The sequence below is a fragment of the Pantherophis guttatus genome, chromosome 1, assembly GCF_059756535.1.
Source record: "Pantherophis guttatus breed Tessera chromosome 1, ASM5975653v1, whole genome shotgun sequence".
Classification (NCBI taxonomy): Eukaryota; Metazoa; Chordata; class Lepidosauria; order Squamata; family Colubridae; genus Pantherophis; species Pantherophis guttatus.
This window is the reverse complement of record NC_142063.1, coordinates 98667804-98684838: the sequence shown is the minus strand read 5'-3', so window position 1 is coordinate 98684838 and position 17035 is coordinate 98667804. Positions and strand designations below refer to the sequence as shown.

The 17035-nt window shown below is 36.1% G+C and overlaps 1 protein-coding gene across 9 annotated transcripts in view; it reads right to left on the bottom strand.

Moving 5' to 3' along the window:
• Positions 1 to 17035, bottom strand: part of SCUBE2 (signal peptide, CUB domain and EGF like domain containing 2) — a 61076-nt gene that overhangs the window by 21551 nt on the left and 22490 nt on the right. For 5 of the 9 annotated variants that reach the window (XR_004591307.3, XM_034417051.3, XM_087878978.1 and 2 more), the window contains 8 exons: positions 16530 to 16646; positions 12165 to 12287; positions 9398 to 9514; positions 7684 to 7806; positions 7060 to 7170; positions 1694 to 1780; positions 500 to 604; positions 23 to 178 (listed from right to left, as the gene is read on the bottom strand). Coding sequence is in view for 7 of the 9 variants with exons in the window: in XM_034417051.3 (XP_034272942.1) it covers positions 23 to 178; positions 500 to 604; positions 1694 to 1780; positions 7060 to 7170; positions 7684 to 7806; positions 9398 to 9514; positions 12165 to 12287; positions 16530 to 16646 (939 nt within the window). In the remaining 2 variants the exon portion in view is untranslated. The remainder of the gene's footprint in view (positions 1 to 22; positions 179 to 499; positions 605 to 1693; positions 1781 to 7059; positions 7171 to 7683; positions 7807 to 9397; positions 9515 to 12164; positions 12288 to 16529; positions 16647 to 17035) is intronic. The other 4 variants (XR_015729938.1, XM_034417052.3, XM_087878994.1 and 1 more) reach the window with 1 other exon arrangement.

Genomic DNA, 17035 nt, shown 5'->3' with positions numbered 1-17035 from the left:
TTTCAGTTCTTTTCCAACCAACCTGCCACCTCCTTTTGGTCTGTTTCAAGCTCAAAGTCTGCAGATATAAACATTTCTCTAGCTGCCTTCATTCTGCCGAGGTCTCCAACAGTTTTCTTGCCAGAACTGCATGTTAGGTTTACATAGTAGAAGTTCTCCATTACTGAATTATGTTTCTCTGTGTGGACAAAATTAAAGGAAGCAGCAACTTGGCCAAATTTGTTACTGGGCATTTGCTAAAGCTTGATAAACGTTGCTGAATAAATGTGTGTGGGGTTATATGATTAATTCCAGATGCTTACAAATGACAAACAACTGCAGCTCCCAGTTTAGATATTTAGCATGTGACATACCAGCAACTGTTCTGGAAACATTTACAGTTATATCCCAAATCTGAGAAGAACTGTGAATCACTATATCAACAGAAACCCCCAAATCCTATCAAGTCATAAATGATCTAAGAAAACAGCCATTTTAAACTATGCACTGTCATCCATACCTGGTAATACATGATGAAGAGCATCCTGAAACATCTTACTCTTTTTCAAATTACATTTTCCTTGATTAAACTTAAAAGTTACAGTTGTCCTGATGATAGAGAGATCTTCAGAAAGAAACAGTAGAATAATTATTTTCAAATTAATTGAATTCATTACCAAAACCAAGCAGGTAAATATAGATGGTTTCCACATGCCTCATTTAATTCTCTATGTATATGGGTTATGGATCTAGTCTCCAGTGCACCCTGTTTTCTTTCTTTTATTATCTTAACATTTTCCTTTCCATTTGATGTTTAAATTTTTCTTAGCCACTTAGAATTGCAGGCAAGTAGGTGGCCATGTAAATGGAATAAACAAAGAAATAAACTATGCAAAAACTCCTCATCTTGAGAGAGCCAAAAAATGAAAGCAAACAAACAAGCCAAGCCAAAATATATAATACACTGAGGTTATAAGAATATTTGAAGTAACTGAAGAACTTGCAACAAACCACATTGTCTCGAAGACAAAGCCAAACAAATAAAATTATTAGTGGGTAGTATAACCAGATTAATATAATAACCCATATTGTAGTTTATTTTGGTTTACTGTGTTGTCTGAACATAGACACTGTGGTTAGTTAAACACTGATGATAGATTATGGCTGGGTTTAATCAATTTAATAATAAAATGTACAGCAGCAACTTTCATCCACTTTAATCACAAATGATGAATCTAAGCTATGTGTCATGCTAAGTATAGATAAGCATGTTGTATGCTGAAATCAGTTGATTGCTGCAATATTCAAATCTTTTGATGTGAAAACATTAAGACACGTTGAATTTTTAAAATAAAAATTTATTTAAAATTTAAAAGCTATATTTTAAAATATATGTGTTTTTTAAAATGCTTACAAAAGGCACACATGCAAGCGGTACCTTAAAATATTTATCCTATTTCCCTCCAAAAAGGCAGCAATGCCTTTTCTATTTCTCTGGTTGCTGCAAGATGCAAAAAGAATACATTAAAACAGAAAAAAGTTATTTTAAAGAAAATTAAAATCTGCTCAAATACAAGAAAAATTAGGCAGAGTAATTTACTAATTGAACAATATTTCCTTTATTGGCAAGCAGGCCTACAAAGAAAAACAAAACAAAAACAAACCAGCCATAAATGTGTAATATATTTTGAAATCATGCATATAAAATAATTACCTAAAGTAGTTGATTCATTTGGATTTTGTATTTTTTTCTTAGGTGATAAAGGGTTGCCACATTTTATAGTATAGGAATCTTCCAGGCCTAAGAGACAGATCATAAGGCTATACAATAAAACAGAAACACATGCTAGAGCATGGCTGAAATATACCTCTGAAATCTCATTCTAATATAGCAACAGGAAAATTGTGACTCTTCAGCTATTGCTGAACTACATTTCCCAGCATGCTCTATATTAGCGGGCACTGTGGAGAATTATAGTTCAGCAACATATAAAGGACCTTACACTAATATATAAGCAATGCTTCAATATTACAAAAATATATTATTGTCATGATTATCTATAGTTGTTGGATAAGAGATGGGCAAATTTTATAAATGAATAAATAAAATCTATAATTACTGATTGTAATTATTTACACAATATTGTAGACTCCATTTACTAAAGGACATGATGGAAGTTCTGTACTGTTGCAAGTTATTCAAAATCACTCTGAAATTGAATACAGTGAATCAAAAGTATTGTTTGTCAGATCAGAGTATCAAATTACAGAGGCAGTCTCAACACACATAGGAGAGGGAGGGAGAGAGAGGGGGGGAGAGAGAGAAAGAGATTAAAAAGAAATTGTCTTCTGAGTGCCGTATCTGAGTTTTATTTAGTCTGACTTATTTCAGACAAACTATCCTATTTCAAGGTCTTAAACTCTTTATTACAGTTTGTAACTTGCATGTCCTCTTTTTTCACCAGTGATTTTTCACTTTTATCTGTTTAACAGTCCCTATCCTCTAATTTCTGAGATAGTTTGTGTTAGATAAAATCTGTATGTTTATGTAAATACTTCTTTGTTATATAAATCTATAACTTGGCAAGCATAATAACAAGGAATGTTTTTCTCCTATAAAAGAGCTCTGACATTGATCAAATTAATTACCTAGCATGGCACCCTTTTGATACATGGGGTTATTTACTAGAATTCCCATCAAAATAGAATGCAGTTCTGAAATTATGGAATTTCAATAGAAGATGACAAATGTAACTCAGAGTAGAACAGTGGAGCCCTTGGTGCTCTCAAAGAAAACATAAGGCACACAATCATACCACAGATCAGAAGAACATAGAAGCAGAACTAGCTCAAAGCAAAGTATTGCCCTAAAGCACCTAAAGGATCAAATCAACACTATTCTACCAGAAGACAATGACTGAACCATGGTTATCATGGACTGAACACAAAGACAAGAACTTACATCCCAGTAAATACCAACCCAATACAGAAACTAGACAATCTGATCAAGAGAATTCTCAATGATCTAATCAAGAAAAGTCAAATCACAAAAGAATCATAGTGGTGGATGAAAAGCAGTGCACTTATCCTCCCATGCTTCTATGGACACCCAAATATCTCTTCATCAAATTGTATCATTACCAGGGTCCCCAGCCTAGCATAGAACTTACAAAAAAGCTTGGACATCTCACAGAGGGGAGTGAATATTCTATCAACTCCCTACCATAGTGCTTCCATAAAAGCTAAATTTCAAAACTGAGAGGAATAGGATAGGATAGGATAGGATAGGATAGGATAGGATAGGATAGGATAGGGGAGAGGAGAGGAGAGGAGAGGAGAGGAGAGGAGAGGAGAGAGGAAGGGAAGGGAAGGGAAGGGAAGGGAAGGGAAGGGAAGGGAAGGGAAGGGAAGGGAAGGGAAGGGAAGAGAAGAGAAGAGAAGAGAAGAGAAGAGAAGAGAGAGAATGAATATCACACATGGAAGAGGCTAAGTTTTTTCTTTCTTAGTCTTTCAAGATACAAATACTCTACCTTTTCAGACTTTAAAGAAAAGTCAATCATTTTATCCTAGGACCTAGGTAGATACATAGTATCCAAGAGATATCCAGGAGGAGGAGCATATAGAAGTGGCAATAATCAGCAGCGGTAAGAGCTAAAATTGCATATATTTGAGATTCAATCACACTTTTGCCAAACCATTTTAAGACCTTGCAACTGGAGGTCAACAGCTCTACCATAAACAAAATATATTTATTTGCTATATTTTATGCTACCATACTCCACAAACTCATAAATAATAGTGAACCTATTCCTGGAGATGACACTAAGATCTTGGAGACCGTGAATCTTTTCTGTGCCATTTTCAGAGCATTCTTTGTTTTCAATGCAAGTGAATTTGCAATTTGAATTATGGAATGGGAATGATATTAACAGGCTGAAAGATCTGTTTGAAAAAATGTCTTTATCTGAAATTAAAACAGAGAAACCTAAAAACAAGACATTAAATGATGGTTCCATTCAATGTCACAAGATTCTTTATGTCCATAGTTCTTTATGGAACTATGGATACATGGCAGCAAAACTACACCACACAACTGACTTAGTCAGATTGAAAATCATTGACCTCATCAACCTCTGCTCACTATCTGCTTTCAATTTGATGTCCCATAAGAGGAGTCATGTACGAACATTATTCAAATGAGTACAAATGCACTATAACAACCCAGAATATCAGAAAAAGGAAAATGACCACCTATATAACATTGTCCAGCAAAATGGATGCCCACTCAACTTTATCAAAACATACCTGACCACTCAATTCATTATAGCACAACCAATAGAAGCTTTGAAAAGGATAACACTACTGTACATTAAAAACATCTCAGAAACAACCAACAGTCTGTTATAACCACATGGCATCACTGTACCACACAATTCAACTAAAGCCCTCCAAAACATCTTAAGTAAACTAAAAGAACCAGCAGCCCAAGAAGAAAAAGCAGCAGTCATTTACCATATAAGGACTGTAACAGCCACTGTATATCACAGACAGAAAGAAGAGTAACAAAGCACATCCATGAACATCAACTAACAGTCAGAAGACGCAATGAAAACCCCTTACTCTCATAACAAATGGACAGGCTCAACCATAATTTCAGTTGGAAATCTATGAACATCTTAGATTAAGCTAAATCCTAAAAACTTTAGAGAATTCCTAGAAGGTTGATATTCAGACAAATCAGTTATCAATAAATACATACAGCTAAATCACATTTACACACTATTCAGGAGGCAATGAAAAAGCTAAGAAGAAAAGAAAGAGACCAGAAAAAAGACCTCCTTGCCATTAGCCAACACCCAGATAAGCAGGGATTGCCACCAGGCAAACAATCAAGCAGAAAACAATAACCAAATCAAGAAACTACCAGGGAGAAAACCACTCCTTGCAATACTAGAAGGGTAAGTTATTATACATAAACAGGGAGAAATTCCCAGATTTGGTACCAGTGATGATGTTACTTAGTCAAGTAATGAAACATTTACAGACAAATAACCAAGTTCATAGAGCCCAAAAAATCCACAAGTATTGTATCTACGGCCTAGCTGCATATCAAGAAATACAGCAGTTTAAGGAAGTTTGCTGTAGTCCATTCCAAACTCACACAAAAATCCCATCCACATTCCTTTAACCTGAAAGAGGGCTTGAAAGTTCAGAGGACAAAGGTCTTCTAAAATATCCAGGTTATCAACTGAGAGATGAGCTCTTAAATAATGAAATTCTTCCTTGGCTCAAATTAAAATGCTAGGCAGATACCAGGTAGTATCAGCCAATCCACACTCTGTATTTTCATCATGTTTCCTACTATTGTCTCACCATAAAAGCACAGTTCCAGTTCCTCTTTTCTTATCTTTAATTGATAGAAACAAGAGGAAGATGCTTCCATATGTTTTTTCCATTGTCCTAGCTAGATTACCAGGATTCATAGGTAAAAGGCCACACTAACTTGACTGATTTATATTTTTCAAAATGTTCATTTCAATAGGCACACTGGAAATCACAGAGCTTTAAAGCTCCACATATCTTTTCTATCCTTGGGCAAATCATAAAATTGTTTCATAAGAAGTCTATTAGTTTACTAGTTGGCAGAGAATGGTTTTCAAGGAAGGCAGTTCAGATAAATTTTAACCTATAACACTTCTGCTGCTAAGTAACTTGTGGACACAGTAATGAAATATATTTTTCTTACAGCACTTTTATAGGCAATATTTTAAAAATACTCTGTGTTGCCATCAACTGAATTCTATGCCAATGGTGAACTATTTTCTGCTTGTTTCTTTCTATAATACAAAACTACCAGGTTATAGAAATATTATGCTTCGTTCATGAGCAACTACTAAAGGAGTGTTGGAAGAAAAAGCTTCAATGTACATTTGTGGAATAGAAAATGAACGCAATTAAAATATATTTACTACACACAGTCCTCAACTTTCACAATTCAACTGAAATTTTTGTTGGAAGACATTTAGTCACCATGTAACTGGACCCCATTTTATAACCATTTCTATAATGGGTGTAAGTCAAGTCACCATCGGTAAGCAAATAATGTGGTGGTTAAGCAAATCCAGCTTCCCTACGGCGTTTTTTCCAGAAACCTATAAAAACATTGCAAATAGTGATCACATGACTGGGTGGTGGTGGTGGTAGTGCGATGGTTTGTAATGGTCATAAGTACAAATTATTACCTGGTTATTACCTACAAAGCCCTTCATGGCCTAGGCCCGGGATATTTGTCGGACCCCCTGCAGCCAGTGACAATTCCCAATCGCCCGGTGCATTCCCACAGACAGGGCCTCCTCAGGGTGCCGTCGGCCAGACAGTGTCGGCCGGCGACCCCCAGGGGGAGAGCCTTCCCTGTGGGTGCACCCACCCTCTGGAACCAGCTTCCTTTGGAGCTCCGGATGGCCCCTGACCTTCACTCGTTCCGCCGCGATTTGAAGAGCTGGTTGTTCCGCAGCCTGGACTGATGGGGGGGGGGGGGGGGTTAATGAATTTTAAATTGTTTTAAATTGGGATTTTAATTTTATATTGGCAGGAATTATGCATTTTACCGTTGTGAGCCACCCTGAGTCCTCGGAGATAGGGCGGCATATAAATTGCATAAAATAAAATAAAATAAAATAAAATAAAATAAAATAAAATAAAATAAAATAAAATAAAATAAAATAAAATAAAATAAAATAAAATAAAATAAAATAATATAGTATAATATAATAAAATAAAATAAATAAATATCATAAGTAACGTTTTCATTAGGCCATCACAATTTCTCATTGAGTGGGATGATGGTTTCCAATTATTATAAATATGAATATTAAGTCATAAGTAACTTTTTCAGAGACTGTCATAATTTGAAATCGTCATTACATGAACAAATCAAGGGCTCCCTATTCAAAGTGAATTCTCCTATAATGTATGCAAATACATTAAAGTTATCAAAGTTATTCTTGTTTCCCTAATTTAGGGATAATAATGATTGCAATAGCAACAACAATAACATCCCCCATGTTCTGCATGACTTACCAGAAGTAAAATGGACATCTGAGGGGCAGATTAAAAAGCATCTATCATTTCCACCAGTCTTAATGCAGCGCAGAGATACTTTGGGGGAAAGGACATCAGACAAGGGCCTTTCTACAGAGCAAAACACAGAAACTCACAGGACAAGAAAGCTAATGGCAGGCATGGTTCTAAAAATGCAAATACGAAGCTACATGTTACATAATCATTATCAATTTGCACATATGCTATTCATAATACTGGGAATGAAGACATACACACAGTATATTATAAAAAGCTGGGGTGGGGTGGGGGAAGGGATCATGCAGACAACTGCAAAAGCAAAAACAGCCTAGATTAAAAGCACAGGAAAGAAAGCATCAAAGACCCGAAAGTATCTCCTGTTTTTGTTTTATCAGCTAATTAGAAGCAACATAGTGCTATAGATCTACAATAACTTTTAAGAGACCTGAATGCAATTTGGAAGACCATTCATTGTTTCAGTCTGCATTGTTCCAAGAAATCTGGTTGGCCACAAGTAATAGGGTAATGAAAGGAACATGTACAGACACATTGTGTATATTATGGGAAGTGACAGCCTTCAAGTGGTCCAAAGCTGCAAAAAAGGTTTGAGACGCTGAATCTTACCCACACAGTCCTTTTTGTTCCAGTGTAATTTATACCCGGCATTACAGTGGCATTGATAACTACCCAGTGTATTTATGCAGATATGCTGGCAGCCACCATTGTTCATGCTACATTCATTGATATCTACAGAAGAAGAACGAGGGGGGAGAAATTGGTACTGTTCTGAATCTAGTTAGCAAAGAACTGCACATGGATAACTACTGCCAGGCACACAATACATAAAGAGCTAAATATGTTTTCTTGCAGCATGGATATTTTAATACAGTTGCCAAAACCTTAAAACATGCATTTGCACGCACAGACCAGCTTTTATCGGAAGCTTCTCACAAAATGTTCAGAACAAATCACTGGTGCCCAGCTGATGATTGTTTCATGTGCCATCAAACTGCCGTTAATTCTTAGCAACCACATAGATCTATGCAGTCAAAATTTAACAAATTTGCACAAAGGACACCCTACTGATTTTAAGCAATTTTCATTAAAAACGGAGGGTAAGGTAGTCTATTTCAATGAAGACAAGAAGTCACAATGAAGAACCTCACTTGCCCTGAAATAAAATGTAGGAACTGCATCCTTGTCTTGGTAAAGATGTCAACGTTGAGTCACTTCCCATTTAGGTTGCTTACAGTTAAGGAAATAGGGTTAACAATAATTAAAAGACAGACAGAAACTATATTTGGCCGTTGATAAAGGAAAGTACAATCAATAAAAGTAACAACACAAAACTATCCCTAACCACGAGAACTACTGTATGATCAACCATTGTGGGGGCTTGTCTTTTTCTGATTGCCAGTTCTATAGGGACATTGACTACCAAGTTGATCATCCCTCTTTCATTTAAATTTCTGGAGTACTCTGATTTCTTTTATTCTTTTATTTTCTTTTATTGTTAAACAATTAAGATAAATTTATTTCTCTAAGAATAGCAAAATTTTGCTGCATTATGTGTCAGCTTCACCCTAAGTGGCTGTAATAGTTCTTGTTGTTGGGAGATAGTTTTGTCATGTTCCTTTTACTGATTGTGCAATAATTAAAAGCTGGTATACACTGGAGTAAATGTATGTGTGATGCCATTTCCCTTGTAGGTTCCTAATCTTCTTGGATGCCTGTTTCATCTACTCTGTTTCATCTACTCTACTCTGTTTCCCCAAAAATAAGACCCTGTCTTATATTTTTTTGAACCCTGAAATAAGTGCTTGGCCTTATTGCCATGTGCTCAAAAGCCCGATTGGGCTTATTATCAGAGGATGTCTTATTTTGGGGAAAACAGGGAAATTTATCCACGATTTAATCTTTTCTTTTAAAGCTATTTTATTTAACTGACTTCTACATATAACAAACATTATTTCTTAAAACCATTCTGTCTTAGGCGTTTACCTTGCAGATAATTACTACATGCCATAATTAGTATTACCAACAGTGCTTTTGCAAGCATGATCTGCAAAATCCAGCTCTTAATACCCATGTGAAATGCAACTATTTGTTCCAAAACCCACAGCTACTTTGCAGTAAAAGTAAGAATGAAAAGTTGTTTTAAGGAATAGTACAGTGTGTACAGAGTCAGGCTCCTACTTCAAACCACCCGAAAAATAGAAAGGCAAATAATCTCAAAAATCTGCAGCACAGAGTTTGAAATGCACATTTCCTTTTCATGTTGAGATCACAGAAATAGAATTCCAAAGAAAATGCCAGCAATTGGTTTATATTCACTCACCGCCACAATGTGTGAAGCCAAAAAGAATGTATCCTTCATTGCAAATACATTCAAAAGTGCCTGGATGATTGATGCACAAATGGTCACATGTCCTTTCAAAAGAACATTCATCAATGTCTGTAATTTAAAAAGGATGCTTTATTACTTCACTTTTTATGGAGGAGACATTAATGAGCTAGGAAAACTGAATTAAAAGTAGAGGATAAGCTAGTCTCATAACAACTCACTGGAAACATTTATTTATTTATTTGAATTAATAATCCACCCAGCTCCAGTAGACTCTGTTAAGATCACAATGTTAAGCTCATAATGCGGGTCATAAATCATGAAAGTCAAAGTATTGAATTGTTGCTCTCAATATGAATTCTTATTCTTTCTTAGACTTTGTTTTTGTTAAAGTTTGTTGAAATTATTTAATTTATTGTATTTCATGAAAACAATGAACTACTTTAATTGCACCCTTTGTTATAGAACATATATCCAGTTGTACATTACATATAGATGTAGCATTTTGATTTTCCCGTCTTATCTAGAAAAAACTCTTCCCATAGCTGAAGTTAAAAAAAAAAAATAGCAAAGAGAATGTCTTATCGTACAAATCTGCTTATTCTCCAAATATGGGTTTCTACCAGCAGATTTTGAGGTTCTGAATGTGTATCCCATTGCATATAAGGACAAAAATTTAAATGGTGAGATTGGTTCTACCTCTGTCCATCTTCTGGAACCCCTTAAAACCTGGTAGTGTTTACAGCCCTGGGGCTCCCAAAGGAATGGTAATCTGATGAGTTGGTTGCTCATGAGAAATTATGCTCTCTCCTAGCCTTTTAATAATAATAATATTGTTGATTTTTACAAAAAATATCATTATCATTTTATTGCATGCTGCCTAGAGTTGCATTTTGTGAGATGGGTAGCCATATAAATGTGATAAACAAGTACCGTGTTTTTTGGAGTATAAGACGCATCTTTTTCTCCCCAAAAGAAGAGTGAAAATCTGGGTGCATCTTATATTCCGAATGTAGTCCTGCCCAGCCTCACAAATGGAGATTTCAGAAGCTGAAAGAAGCCTCTGAAAGGCTTTTATCTAAAATAATCTGGCAAGCAACAAAAGAAGAATCAGTAAAGGTTCTAACCAAACTATGTTAACAAATCTGGAGAATGACACAATAACCAAGAGGTTATTGGAAGAGGTTAATCTCCATACCAATACCAAAGAAAGGAGATTGAACAGAGTACAGATAGTCCTTCAGAATAAAAGCCTCTGAAAGAAGCTTCAGAAAAAAAGCCTTTTTTTCTGAAGCTCTGTTTCAGAGGCTTTCAAAGGCACAAAAAAAAAAAAAAGCAAGGCACAGAGCTCACAACCAATAAATCTGTTGCTAAAATTCACCTCTGGAAACAGATGATTCCAGGAGGCCGATCCACCCACCAATCAGCTTTTTTCTTATTTTCCTCCCCAAAAACTAAGGTCCGTCTTATACTCTGGTGCGTCTTATACTCCGAAAAATATGGTAAACAAAGCTATCTTGGAGGAATAAAAACAGTAGAAAAGTAGTTGCATGACATCTTTCTATCCAAAATAACCACACCCTTTCCAACCACAATCTGGAAGTACCGGTAGCTTTTCCAAGGTAAACTGGGCAACTAGAACAGGCAGATTTGAACATCTATTTTTCCTCCTTAAGCTTGTTCTGCCTCATTAATACCTGCTAGAATTTCTCTTCAGCACTTAAGATAAAAGCCGACTGCCAAAGCAGGACTTGGTCATAGGATACTCCCGCTGGCAGAATAAAGACTAATTTTCCTGTTTCCTTTTCTCTTTGCAACCCCTGTACTCCCAAATATGTTTCAAAAGAATAAAACCAGGTTTGATGAAAATGCTGCAATGGAAAGAGCAAACAATGAAAATAATTTCCCTCCTTTTCCATCAGTGAGAGTACCCCATACGTGACATTCTGCTAAAGGGACACTCTGCTGCTATAAAGCATTATTCAGGATCCAAGTCCTAGATCTAACTGCAATCAAGAGTTTTGGATTCTAAAGAGCTTACAGCTGAATAGTGATATCAGAGACTGAAATGTGAATTATGGAGAAGATATGCATAAGGACTATCAAAGTTTTAAATTATAATATTTAGGCTTTGATTTATATTTTATATTTGTCTTAAATGTCACATTTGTCTTAATAAGATAACTTTTGAAAAATGGTATAGAAAGGCAATAATAATTTTCAAGATAAACTATCAATACATCTGCTGAGAATATATTCAATCCATTGCTATCAATAGAATATTGGTATTACTACCAATATTCAATCTATTATTATTATCAATAGGCTATTTTCACCTAACCTGTGTATATTCAGCACATTCTCAGCCAGAAATGAAATATTTGTCCTGTAAACTTAGAAGAATCAAACCAAGAATTCTACTGATAGCAATCAATTCTACTTATGGAAAGTCAGTTAATTATGGTTCCAGATGGTTATTCTGAAAGTGAATTTTACTTGTCATACAATTTGATTTCTGATTATCATTTTACTAAATTATTTCATGCTAATTAATTATTCTGTTAATGTAAACATAATCCATAAATAGTTTAAATTTATCTCCCTGAAATTAATGGAAAAAGAAGAAGATCTGAAATTCCCTAATAAGTATACCTATGTCAGTGTTTCTCAACCTTGGCATCTTTAAGATGTGCAAACTTCAACTCCCAGAATTTCCCAGCCAGCAAGCATATGTATTTTTATTGTGTTCTCCCACACATACCTTGACATAATTTTTCATCAGTCAATAATTTAAAACCTTTTTTGCAGCTGCAATCAAAACTACCAATTGTGTTTCTACAAAAATGATCGCATCCACCATTACTGGTTTGGCATTCATCAATGTCTGTGAAAAAGAAAAAGGATCATAAATGATATAATGAGCTTCATTTTTTTCCCCCTGAAAGATTTAAACATGCGTCACAACCTAGAAAGCAAATCAGTCAAGAGTCTTTTAAGATAAGAAGCATACAAGACTGAAGTGATCTTTTCCTTTTAGTTTTGCACATTTAAAAAAAAGAATCTTCTTTGGAACAACTGTCTTATATCACCACAAAGTTTAAAATGTGATTATAGATAGTCCTTGCTTCCTGAGCACTTGTTCGGTGATTGTTTGAAGTTGCAATGGTACTGAATGAGTAGAATTTACAATTGATCCTCAAAATCTTCTGGCTGTTGCAATGCCCGTGATCATGTGATTGTGACTCAGGAGCCTGTCGACTGCCTTCCATGTACAGTGACCTTAATTCCACGGTTACACAATAATCATTTGTGACTTTCCCTGATGAATTTTCACAAGCAAAATCAATGGGGAAACCTGCGGCATAGGTTGCAAGTTGCTCTGATAAGTCTACCTGGCCTCCCTGCACTGTGCCATCCACCTGATGGCCTCATTGCACTCAAATGTTATACAACCCTTCCAGTCTCTCCATCTGTCCTGTCACACCATCTACCGATTGGCCTTCCTGTGCTTGCACATGGCCTGTTCTAGGCCTCTCCCAACTCAAATGCAGCTTGCTCTGACCCTCCTAGGACTTTCTCCAACCTTGAAACTCTCTTTATCTGGGATACTCACTGCTTCCCATTTAACAACCCATGCATCTTCGGATTACAATTGCCATTTCTAAGAGATGCGGTCACATGACATCAAGCTTTACAACCACATCGTTTAGCAATGGCGATCCTGATTCCAATTGCTATTATCACTTGTACTTGTTTTTGTACACCATAATTCATTATAGCAATTTACACTGAAGTTATATATTTATTTACGGTTGAAGAGCAAAACCTTTATAAGATAAAAATTGATGGAAAGGAATATGAAGCAATTAAAATGTAACTAACGGAATACGGAACAATATCTAATCAAATAGCAATGTCAATTCCAAGTTAACCGCTCCAGCATTAGACTCAATTCTTCCTTAGAGCAACTGCTTCAGAGCAGAATTTATCAACCTTCTTTTCTATTTTAGAAAAATGAATCTCCTCACAGAAAGCAGGCATTAATAGAAAAGAAAACTAAGATTGGTACATGGGATAATGCTGCATTAAGAACTGAGTCAGTTGATATATCTGAGCAGGGTGGAAAGTAGTCTTACAGAGGAAAGGCTTCCAGAATCATAGACGGTATAGTATTACCTGAAGCCAAGGAAAACACTTCTCTGTATGAAAAAGGGAGAATATTAAACATACAGTTGGCCAGAACAAGCAGTTTGCTGCACATACCCTACTTGCAATAATGAACAGTTAGGCTTCATTATTCTTTCTGAAAATTAGATCCCCCATACTCTATGAATCTCTAATGATATTTTCTGAGAATTAAACTGAAAGTTCACAATAACTTACGTCTATACCCATGTTTGTTTTTGTTTCTCAGAAGAAATAAATTTGTCAATGAGGGATGTGTGTCTGTAGGCATGTGTGCAGCACTTCATTTTTAGTTAATATCTTAACAGATACATTCTTAAACACATTGCTAAGCAATAACAGCAATAACAACTTTCGAACATAAGAAAGCATCTGACACACAGAAGGGAGCACAAAACATGCTTGTTAGACATATAACCTGAACTGCTTCTAAAACTCTTAGGTACCGTCATCTATAAGAAGGGAACATATGATGACACAAACTTCACATGTTTTGCATTTTTGATGTAAGTTGTTGTAATGCACAGCTTATCGATTTTCTGTCATTCTGTTTTTCCATACCAATTTCTACTCTTTCTTTTGTGAAATTATTTTTATTTTCTAGTACTTTTTCATATAGGACTTGTACTTCCCTTCACAGTTAAAAGTCTGTAGAGATTCTCAGTCATCCAGGTCATGGTTGTCCCAAAGGTACTTTTTCAGGAGACAACTTTTAGCTGTACAATTTGGGATGAACACCCTTTGAATGGTGTGGGAGTAGGAATGGATTTCCAGAGGAAAAATTGCAGACTACAGGAACCGGGAGCAGTACTCAGGTGACCCTGAGGACACAGATAAACCTCCAAGTGCTTCAACGACCCTCTTAAAAGAATGCAAATTACCAGCTGTCTGCAAGGAATATAAATCCTTCCGTTCCCCACTGTCCTGTCAGAGTTGAAGCTTCTGGATGAGAAGTGAAACATCTTCAAAAGAAAAAACAAAAAAAGTCCAGTTGCCCCCTGAAAAAAACACTTTTGGGTCTCTTCACAGTTGTTCTTCTTTTATTCCAGCTTCTTTCATCTCTTTCCTTTTCTTCCATGCCTCTTTCTATTTTTTTAAGATCCATTCTTGACAGTATCAAAAATTTCCTGTACCATTTCCAAAACTTCAATCACTTTTGTATTCTTCATTTACAGGTAGTTCTCACTTAATAATAGTAGTTGAAACTGGCAACTCTGTTGCCAACTCTGTTGCCAGCAATGTGATCATAAAGTGTGACACATAATTATGCTGATTTATGATAGTTCCAACAGTCCCAGAGGTTGTCATTAGGCAAATTCGGTGTGGTCTAGCATTCTGTGATCATATGATTGCCATCTATGACCTCCTGCTGGCTTCACCATTGACTTTGCTTCTCAGAAGCTTACAGTGAAAGTTGCAAATGGTGATCACGTAAATGCAGGATGTTGTAAGTGCAAGCCAGTTGTCGAACACCTGCATCACAATCATATGACCATAGGGACACTGCCACAACAGCAACTATGAAGAAGTCCCCCTCAGTGCCATTGTAACTTTGAATGGTTGTTCAATGAAGACTACCTGTCTTTTAAACTTTCATCATAAACAGCTGAATCAATCATGCTTTCAAATTCTTTTTCCATTTGTATATTACTATTTTATTATTGTTTGTTAAAGAATGCTTATTACAGATTAATTTTATTGATTGTAACAAACTTTGAGTTGCTCTGTAAATTTAACTCAGTTTATGAAGAAAATGAGAATTCTGTTCCAATAGGTATTACGTCATGTTACCATGCATTCACTCTTAGAGAAACAGAATAAACTTTCCCAAAAAAGCCAGAAAACTGAATAAGGCAGGAATAATAGCTGTTGAACTTCAGTGTCTGCCTGTCTGTCTGTCTGTAGTGTATATATGTATATGTGTGTGTGTCAGGGGTGGGTTCTAAATTTTTTTACTACCGGTTCTGTGGGCATGGCTTATTTTGTGGGTGTGGCTTGGAGGTCATGTGACTAGGTGGGCATGGCTAGCTGGTCAGAGTCATTTCTAGAAGGTCCTCGCACTTACGACCAGTCCTCGCACTTACGACCCAACTCATTTGTTTGCTTTTAACACTGATCAGCTGTAGGACGGCCCTTTGAAGCCCCGCGGCAAGAGTTCAAACAGTTTTTTTCCCTCTAGTCATCAGCTGGGACTCAGGAGGCAGCAATAGATTGGGACCAAATAAAAGGTAAGAATAACGGGGGGGGAGGGCGGGGGGGAGAACCGGTTCGGTGATGTCATATCGTCACCGCTACCGGCTCGGCCGAACCGGACCGAACCAGGAGGAACCCCCCATGATGTGTGTATCTATATATGTAGATGGATGGATGGACAGACGGGCAGACAGAAGGACAAAGGTATAAAACAGTCAGAGTATTTAGTAGTTTCAGGACAAAATATAATCTTTGCAGATTTAGAGCCACTTTGTTTCTTACGAGAAGGTAATGTTGCTGTTTAACCACTTCTTTTGCAAACATTGCAACATGAACAGGAATCCTGTGTTGCTGCCTACATAATCAAATGACAATTAGTTTTTTTCTTTTTGTAGTATTAGAAGGTGTTGTTATCAATAGCAGTTTTGTTAGAGGATGTTACATGCGGGAATAATTTAATTTAGTCTGATATATACAGAGATCTCTGCCTCTAAACTCTGGAGTTGTATTAGCACTGTACAATCTACAGGACAGAAGTGACAACCTTGAACTGAATACAAAAAACAAATCGAACTTTTCACATACATATTTCAGCATAGGAACAATCAAAGCAATTCCTTGTACACTGCTTTCCTAGTTCAGATTTTCTTTTTTTAAAACTGGCTTAGCAATATTGCACTTTTCTGGGATTTTAGAGAGTCCTCTCTAGATATTTAGCTTGCACATTGCAAGGAAAACTGAACTTTACCTTTACATGTCTTCCCATCAAGCTGAAGAGTAAAGCCAATAGGACAACTGCAGTGGACGCCTGTTGAAGTGTCCTTACAAGTACGATCACAGCCACCATTATTTACTGCACAGGTTTCTAAGGAAAAGGAACACAATTTGGCATTTGCAGAAGAAAAAAAACTAGAACACAATTTGAAATGAGATATTTTTATTTATTCAACAGACTGAATTCTAATCAAATTCTAATGTTAAACAAACACATTCAACACTTTTTTCATCTTAGGGTTGAACCATGGACTTCTTAGTGATCTCTAAACCAAGTTCAAAGAGCACCAAGTATTCCAGAGACATTTATGTGACAGATAACTTCAGTTTTAAACATTTAAAAAAATCAAGATAAGTTAACTATAAGGAGAATTACCCACAGGTAAGTATTCAGTTTGGCTTCCATAGGAATCTGATAAAATCAGTACTGGATCAGGCCAAAGTTTCTATTTCACAGACTGGATTTGATTAACGGTTCCC